Source organism: Podarcis bocagei (genome assembly GCF_964188305.1).
Source record: "Podarcis bocagei genome assembly, chromosome: 3".
In the NCBI taxonomy this organism is placed as follows: Eukaryota; Metazoa; Chordata; class Lepidosauria; order Squamata; family Lacertidae; genus Podarcis; species Podarcis bocagei.
Window position 1 is genome coordinate 79,545,482 of NC_138127.1, and position 9,531 is coordinate 79,555,012.

The following is a 9,531-nucleotide window of genomic DNA, read 5'->3' on the forward strand; positions in this document are numbered from 1 at the left end:
TGGAAGTCTGTTGTCTTGGGACAACTTGAAAAGTCAAACTCAAAATTAGAGATTGTCGTGCAGTGCCACCTTGTGGTGAAATATAATGAGACTACCCTCAATTAAAATTGACGAGTCTATATTCTGGGCATGAATGGGCCCGTTCAGCATGAAGTTCCAGTAACAAGGCAAAGCTGTGTGGTTTTTTTATTCAAAGCATTCCATATTTAGATGTGCATCAAGTGCTTATTTACAAACTTGACAGTGGCTAAAGTTCATTTTGGACTGGGGAGGCTACCTTCTTCGAGTTCATTGACCACTGCAACAGTATTTTCCAGAGAATATGCAGCTGTCTCTTTAGAATCAGTGGACCCATATCCAAAGCTCTGCATCTCCAGGTGCTCTTTTTCGTTTGATGCAACAGTCTCCTCCATCTCCTGCATCTCTTCTCCATCTTCATCACTTTCACTTTCCTGAAACGAACCCCCAGACAATAGCAAATACAGGGCACAAAACCAAAACAATTTGGATGTCTTAAGGGAGGCGTGTGACAACAGCTAGATAAATGTTTTCTTATTTTACATAAGAGCCTACTGGATCAGGACAGTGGTCCAGGATGTCCACAGGAATCTCACATTCTCCTGTCCTGCGGTTTCCAGCTGACAAGCCAAGTGTCCCCATCTTATATTGGTGCAGCTTGTACTTCCTGCCCAAATGTATAACCTTACATTTGTCCCTACTGAAATTCATTTTGTTAGCTCGCGCCCAGTTCTCTAATCTGTCCTTAGCTTTAGCTACCCCTCCCAGTTTGGTGTCGCCTGCAAATTTGAAGAGCATCCCTTCAATTCCTTCATCCAAGTCATTTATAAAGATGTTGAACAACAGGCCCAGGACAGAACCCTGCAGCACCCCCTTCTCATTTTTTTCCAGGATGATGAGGAACCTTTACTGACCACTCTTTGGGTTCAGTCAGTCAACCAGCGTTCAACAGTGGAAAAGACTCTGAAGATGGTGGACCCTCCTTCATTGGAGATTTCAAAGCAGAGGTTGGATGGCCATCTGTCATGGATGCTTTAGTTGAGATCTGTGCATTACAGGGGGTTGGACTAGATGACCCCAGGGGGTCTCTTCCAGCTCTACAATTCTATGATTCTATGACCGTGGAGGCAAAGCACGGCCATCATGGCTAATAGCCATTAATAGCCTTTACCAATTTTTTAATAATCAAGTGGTACTTAAATTTTTGTGAAATAAATAACATAAGTATTAAAAGTAAAGGGACCCCTGACCGTAAGGTCCAGTCGTGGATGACTGGGGTTGCGGCGCTCATCTCGCTTTATTGGCCGAGGGAGCCAGCATACAGCTTCCGGGTCATGTGGCCAGCATGACAAAGCCGCTTCTGGTGAACCAGAGCAGCGCAAGGAAATGCCGTTTACCTTCCCGTCGGAGCGGTACCTATTGATCTACTTGCACTTTGATGTACTTTTGAACTGCTAGGTTGGCAGGAGCAGGGACCGAGCAACGGGAGCTCACCCCGTCGCAGGGATTTGAACCACCAACCTTCTGATCGGCAAGTTCTAGGCTCCGTGGTTTAACCCACAACGCCACCCGTGTCCCTTAACGTAAGTATTAGTGGAAGCTGAAACGTAGCAGAATGGAAACAGCACTGATTGTGATAAACACAGAACAGGACAGCCTCCCCATATTCCTAAGCCACAGCCCGCCCTATTCAGTCTAAGGAAAAGCTTTTGGGAGCCCTCAGGAAGACACCAAGGGGGAGAAGGAGAGAATGAAAATGTCACCTTTCCTCCCATCTCCTTTGCTGGTGTTTCTCTGGATCCAACAACATTAGAATTTAGGTATATCATCAGTTGTAAAGGCAGACCTCAGACATTTTGAAGAAAAATAAGTGTTGTTGCTTCCACAGTCAGCCTCAGCACAGCTGGAAACCACTTTTAGGTTTCTGCATCAGAGGCTGACTTCTCACAAAACAGCAGGTGAAATGGTAAATCTGTACCTCGTTTGTCTGCTGTTTTGAGAAAGTTTGGCCTATGATGCAAAGTCTATAAGCAGCTTCCAGCTGTGCTGTGGCTGACCCTTGCGGGGGCAGGGGAAAGAGAAGTCTTCCATATGACTCAAAATTGCATAAATTCAGGCTGGAGGTGTGAGAGAGTGCTATCTTAAGAAAGGCTCCCCCATCCAACACTAAACTAGGTGTGTGGGGGGGGGGGGGAAGGGACTGCAAGTTTTCTAGGAAAAGATGAAGTCTTGTGGAGTCCCACCTGCTACAAGTAATTCTTATCAGCTGTTTTGGAGACTTGCTTGCAGAAACAGTTAAAAGGGACCAGCAGGAATACAAGATGTTTGTTTTGGGAAGTGAGTGCTAACATGCCTTTAATATTCCCATGTAACCCAATTTCAAAAGGACCCTCCTTTGTTATTTCCTGCCAAACTTCACAGCCAGGGCCATTTCTCTTTGCTCTTCTGAGATCCCCACATCCAAAGCTGATTGCATTCCAGCCTCATCCTTATTGTGGCTCAGCAGACTCACAAGAAAACAGGAGGGCTTATTCCTGAGCAGCTTCTTAGCCTCCAATGAAACAGCCAGATAACCGGGCAAGCGGTAAACAAACAGATTTGCTCTGAATTCTCTGAAGAGTTGCCAGAGAAAAGGAAGTCGTTCCCGGAGATAAATTCAATAGGATCGGTGCTGTGGGCTTGAGCCATAATAAAGCAACCCTAATTAACCAAACACAAACAATCCCAATGATCTTAATTCCTGTTGCTTTTGCTCCACTTGGAGCTAGACTACACTTACCTTGTTCTGTGTCCTGTAGTATTCGTTTATTGAATATTGATATTTGGATTCATTGAGTCCAAACAGCGCGGCGAACTTCCCACCAAGGAATTCGCAAGCTGTAAGGATATTGAAGAAAAACAGCAATTGGGACCTTCATCTTAAAGAGAGAGAATAGAAAATGGATGGAAGGGAAGTGGGAATCACCAGTGGATCCCAACAGATACAACAAGCCACATCCCACCTGAGTTGAGCTCTTGTTGGATCTCTAGCTTGTGAGCAGAATACATGGAGACCAAAAGATGGGCCATAGTGCAGCTTGGTTTATGTGGACTATGGATGCACATTAATCCTCCCACATCATATGCACCACATTTTAACTTCCATTAAAATGGCCTTCAACCTGGTGTCTCTCCAGATGTTGGGCTACAACTCCCATCAACCCCAGCCAGCATGGTTACTGGTCAGGGATGATGGGAGCTGTAGTCCAATAACATCTGTTGGGCCCTACGCTGGGGGTGGCTATAGTAAGATAGGCCTTGTTCCTGGTTTGCTGGATGAAGATGAAGACAGACAGACCTTCTCACCCAGGAGCAGAAGACTTAACCAATGTCCACAGACCCAACATGGGCATTTTTTAAAAAGCAATTGTGAATTGATGTGGTGACTGTTCTCACGCCATCAATTTGACAACCATATTGAAAAGAAAAATGCTTACTAAAAAAAGTTGTCGCTGCTATTCGAAGGACCCAAAATCGCAGGTAACTAGCCCAGGAGAGGCCAACCTATGAAACAAAAGCAACATTTTACCAATGACAGTACAGAAATTCATTTGCCACTCCATTAACAGCAGGATTATATATTTGAGATCGGGGCTGTGGATGTCTCTTTTGAACTCAGAAGACAAAATGTGTTCCTTACAACTCAAAAACCTCTTTCTTGCCCTTACAAGTGAAACAATAGAGACCTATTATCAAGGGCGTTTAAAATTTGGTAGGGTAGGGCCTTCACATCCAATTATATGTCTCCTCCGATATTTGTAATTTCTTATAGAAAACACCTCTCATTCAAGAAATAAAGATGCAGATTCGGCAGGAGTTGAGATGGGGAGAGGAACGCTTGGACGTTTGCTGTTTAGGTGATTCTCCATGACTAGAATTAAATAATCTTGTCCTTCTTCCTCCCCCTCATTACAAACTCCTATAATCCAAACCAAATGCAGTAGACTTGCCATTCTAAGGCAGAAGTGGGAAAACTCAAGACAATCTCTCTCTCTCTCTCTCTCTCTCTCTCTCTCTCTCTCTCTCTCTGTGTGTGTGTGTGTGTGTGGAGGCTAAATTGAGGCCCTCCAGGCCTTGTTCTCTGGTCCTTTGAACACTCCTCAGGCCACACCTCTTCCCAGCCATGTGCCACCCACTCTGGGTGCTTCTGCTTGCCTGGATGGAGAGAGATGTATATTATTATTATTATTATTATTATTATTATTATTATTATTATTATTATTATTATTATTATTATTTATACCCCACCCTCCCTGGCCAAGGCTGGGCTCAGGCTTGCTAAGAAGCAATAATAAAAACAAGTTGAATGAATACAACTTAAAAGCAAGATTAAAATATAACATTAAAATATTGAAACATTAAAATATTAAAATGCAGCCTCATCACAGGAGGAAAAAGAAAAAAGAAAGAGGGGGAAGGAATCAGACTGGCTCCAAGCCAAAGGCCAGGGGGAACAACTCTGTCTCACAGGCCCTGGGGAAAGAAATCAGATCCTGCAGGGCCCTGGTCTCATGAGGCAGAGCATTCCACCGGGCTGGAGCCAGTGTTGAAAAGGCCCTGGCTCTGGTTGAAGCCAATCTAACTTCCTTAGGGCCCAAGACCACTAGGGTGTTGCTATTTATGGACCTTGAGGCTCTCTGTGAGGCATACCGGGAGAGGCGATCCTGTAGGTACGAGGGCTTTAAAGGTCAAAACCAGCACCTTAAATCTGACCCTGTACTCTACCGGGAGCCAGTGCAGCTGGAAAAGCACTGTGTGAATATGCTCCCATGGGAGAAACCCCATGAGGAGCCTCACTGCAGCATTCTGCACCCGCTGGAGTTTCTGGGACAGCTTCAAGGGCAGCCCCACGTAGAACGAATTACAGTAGTCAAGCCTGGAGGTGACTGTCGCATGGATCACTGTGGTCAGGTCGGGACGGGAAAGGTAAGGTATGAGGGTATTGAAAGACCTTTACATGGCTGGAATGTTATATGTGGTAGAAAAATAAAAGTCAATGTTGCTTCACTTACTCTTGGCCTCTGGCCACATCCGCCACTTTTACACGGTCCCTGGAAGGCTGCCCTTGAGGGACTGTGGCCCTGAAAAGGGGTTCACACCCCTGCTAAGGAGAGTTATCCCACAAGAGCGTACGCAAACAAAATTATCAGAAGGCCTCAAAACCCATCCTTCTGAAATTTGGCAGGTGGAGAAAAGGGCCTTTTTTGTCGTGGCACCCAGCATATTCAAATGCCCTCTTTAGCAAAGATTGCTTAGACCCCAGTCATTGCCAAGTATATATATTAATGCTTAGGCCTTCCAGCACATTAAGACTGGTATCAAATGATGGTCATTATCGGCTCTACTGAGATTTTAAATTACCTGATGTCATATGCTGTGCACCTATATTACTTTTCAAGCACATTCAAAGCACATTATTTTTGTCAAGAATTATGGGCGCTGTCGTTACAATTCTCAGCCACCTTGAACAAACTAATGCCCAGAATTATTTGTGGGGGTGTGTGGATTGTGCTTTAAAGGTATAGTGTGCATGCAGTGGGAAATTAGATACATTTACTTTAATTGCTTTTTGTTTTGTGTTATTAGCTGCCCTGGAAGTATAGTTTTTAAAATGTAAGGCTATACTGTATACAAATTTGAGGTTTTTGAAAACATTCTCACAGTGTCAGGAAGTGGATTGTGGTCACTTTCCTCTATATCTTCTTCCTCTGTACTGTATTCTTCCATCGTTTCACCACTTGTAAAATGAATAATCCTCCTTGGAGGTTTCCCCCCCTTTGAACCTTCATCTCCTGGCTGTCTGCCACCATTTTCTTCATTCTGCTCATCAGAAAGATGGTGATCAGCTGAGACAATTTTAGGAAAATTGTGAGAGCATCCATATGCATCGTTATTTTTATCTCACTCATGGTGAGTTGGTAATAAGGTTGTGCGCTGCACATATCCTCTATGTATATATCATATACAAATATGGAAGCTACTTAACATTCCGTTGCACTCTTTGTAACTTTTGGGCACACTTTTAGAGTGACCAAGAAAGTAAAAACCAAGCAGAGCTATGAAGACAAGAGCAGGCTTGATTCTAGGGCACGAGTCCTCCAGATGTTGAACTATAACTGCCATCATCCCTGACTACCAGCTATACTGGCTGAGGATGATGGGAGTTGGAGTCCAACAATATCTAGAGGACGCCATGTTGGCTACCCCTATTCTAGGATAACAGGGAAGAAGTTCAGGACATACAAACACACCCCCATGAAGTGCCTGAGTTGTTTTAAATTTGTGCTTAGCTAGAGGGTAAGTGTTTGTCTTCTCAAGCCGATAAAGTATAAAATATGAGAGTCTATATGTGTTGATTATGAAGAGCTTGGGGCTTCAGCACAGTCCATAAAATCATATTGTGCACTTAAAATATTTTGCACACATATTTTACAATGCATCGGGGGATCGTGCTAAAAACGCATCTAGCTCTGGAGCAGAAAATTTTGTTTACTGCTCCATTATCTCCCAGCTACTGTGACAAACAACAGGGGAGTTAAAAGCAGGTTCAAAGGATTTTCTCTGCTGCCGTGTGCGAGGAATTATAATAGGCAGCTATTGCTAAAGATCTATTAAAAACCCACAATAGTCACTCACCTTCAGAATCCCTTGGCTCCCTTCCATCACAGAAATGAGAATCTGACTAAAACGCTGAAGAAGTTGGGAGGAAAACAAGAAAACATAACTGGGCCTCCTCCTCTTTTGGGAACATTAGCAGCTCATAACTGAAGACACCAGCCAGGAAAAGCAGAACTGCTTCAGGAGGGAATTGCGCTCATAAAAGGGCTGGCTGTATTTGAATTGTGGGCTGGGCTTTTTTCTTCCTTTTTCTGTCATGCAAATCTAAATGATCGCAACAGAGAGGTGGCGAGCCAAGAGGAACAAGTACCTGCAAAAATGATAGTTTAGGAGGCTGCCAAATCTGCAATTTCTTTGTTCCAAATCTAGTTTTAGGGATCCATTTTCAGCACCTCCTTTTTGATGCCCTCCCTCCCTCAAAATGTTTAACAAGGTTAAAAGTCACAGTGGTATTTGCTCTTTCCCAGCAACTAACCAGCCAGAATCAACGCCACACCTTTGTTGAATGGAGAGAAGCCGCTTGTGACCTGGGATGCTGCGCCACCTACTGCTTGTTTTGTGAAAGTGCCACGTGTTAGAAAGTTACACGTCGCAATCGCAGGTCTTCTAGCTATGCTGCGGATTCCCGTCAGAACCGAATTGAACAAGACATTATCTCATTTTTTAATCAGAAGTTTTTGTCGTATGCATAGCAAAGAATAAGGCATCATCAGACTTGGTAAGGGGATATTTATTTTGAGTTTAACAGCTCCAAAGCTTGAATGATTCTGTCCCACTCTGATTCAGTCTGGTAATAGGTTTTAATTTATAGTGTACCAAGGTATTCAAAATTGTTCATAGTCAGTCACTGTAAGTAGTCCTAACAACAGTCCTATAAGGTAGGCCCGCCTTTCTCAATTTTGGGTCCCCAAATGCTGTTGGACTACAACTCCCATCATCCCTAGAGAACAGGGCCAGCAGTCATGAATGATGGGAGTTGTAGTCCAGCAACATCTGGTTGGGGGCAAGGCTGAGAAAAGCAGAGGTAGGCGATTCTTTGCATATCGCAAAGGGGCAGGGGTTAAGAGATGGGGCAGCCAGCTGCAAATAAGACTTGTGACGCATGGGAAACTGTGAAGGCACATTATGGGATGTGTGGGCAGGACAAGTTGTTGTTGCTGCTGCTGATATTCCAGTTTCCACATGATTGCTTTGCCTCTGACCACCCTGCTGAAAGATACTGGCTTGCCTAAGTCATGTAGGGAGTTCATAGGCGAGACAAATTTAACCTGGGAGATGTCCCAGCTCAAGCTTGTAGTCTTAAGACACTATAATATACAGTGGTGCCTCGGGTAAAGAACTTAATTCATTCTGGAGGTCCGTTCTTAACCTGAAACTGTTCTTAACCTGAGGTACCACTTTAGCTAATGGGGCCTTCCGCTGTCACTGTGCCACTGTTGCACTATTTCTGTTCTCATCCTGAGGTAAAGTTCTTAACACGAGGCACTATTTCTGGGTTAGCGGAATCTGTAACCTGAAGCGTCTGTAACCTGAGGTACCACTCTACAGGGAAGCACCTTAGTTTAATAGCACAAGAAAAGCCTGCTGGATCAGGCCAGTGGCCTCTCTAGTCCACCATCCTATTCTCACAAGCAGGACCCTCTCCTGTGGCTTCCAGCAACTGGTATTCAGAAGCATTGCTGCCTCTGATAGTTGAGATTGAACATAGACATCAGGGTTAGGAGTAGCCACTGATAACCTTATCATCCATGAATTTGCCTCCTGCTTTTTAAAAGCCAGTACTTTGGTAGGCGCTGGGCTCCTGGAATGTCATCAAGCGTTTCCAAAGGATGAATGACAGAAGAGCCTTTGCATGAAAGCTAGTTGCTTATTTCACAAGGAGACTTGACATAAAAACTTTTAGGCGCCAAAAAGAGCGAGCACCAGAAGGATATGGAAGAATTCACATACACACAACCCCACAACAGCTTGCCGTAAAAAAGCCTGTTGTTTCCCCTGCTTGGGGTTAAGACTTGAGATAAGCAGAGGCTAACAGAGACTGTGAACCAATCAGGTAACAGGCGACCATGCAGGAATAATTCAACATTGGTTTGTAATCTGGCCTAGCTTGAGTAATCAGGTAGGTTACAGTAGCCAATCTTCTACTTATAGTATCTTGACCAGTACAAGTAGCATGTGATAATTCACAAAATTATAAGCAGCATCACAATTCTTAAGTGCAGAGTTGTCTTTGCAATATATTAATATCCAGCTGTGTGTAAGGCTGTATCACAGGACTCATCGGGACACAAGTAGATTTTTTGAATTAAAGGAATCAAGTACCTTTGGCCTCAGTGCAGGTTCTCACATGCTTAGACAAAGATGCTTAGCTATGATACATACTAATCTTTAGAGCTTTAGCACTGCACGCTGAATGAAAACTTGGGTGTAACACATGCTGCTTTAGTGTTTCTTCATTGAAAACCAATAATCCTACTGATTTGTCTGAGATATCCAAAGGGGAAATTAAGCTTTTAGGGTGGCGCGTCTCTAACAAAGCTAGCTATTTCCTGTGAGCTAAAATAAAACAGAAAACAGTCAGAGGAGATTTCAGGCATACCGTTTATCATAGCATATTGTTTGCTGAAACTGCAGCTTATGCAGTTCTTTTTTATTAAAGGCCATATCATGCTGCCAAATTTATATATCTCGTTTAATAAAAATGGTTTTAACACTAGTATCCCAAGTTCTGTAAAGTCTCTTGAACCTTGCATTACTCTCAGTTCATGTAAAAGTATATATAATTTGTATAGTCCACTTTAACGCCCAGAGCATATCTAAAAGTGATTTACAAGAAAATAGTGTCACATTCAAAAT

The 9,531-nt window shown here is 43.6% G+C and overlaps 1 protein-coding gene across 1 annotated transcript; it reads right to left on the reverse strand.

The window, feature by feature from the left end:
- Window positions 1–172: 172 nt before the first annotated feature.
- FAM177B (family with sequence similarity 177 member B) lies at window positions 173–7,374 on the reverse strand. The gene is made up of 5 exons (XM_081186504.1): window positions 6,694–7,374; window positions 5,719–5,877; window positions 3,495–3,561; window positions 2,798–2,895; window positions 173–452 (listed from the first exon to the last, which is right to left on the reverse strand). The coding sequence occupies exons 1-5, from the start codon at window positions 6,718–6,720 to the stop codon at window positions 255–257; spliced, it is 549 nt and encodes a 182-aa protein (XP_081042630.1). The 5' UTR covers window positions 6,721–7,374; the 3' UTR covers window positions 173–254.
- Window positions 7,375–9,531: the final 2,157 nt, after the last annotated feature.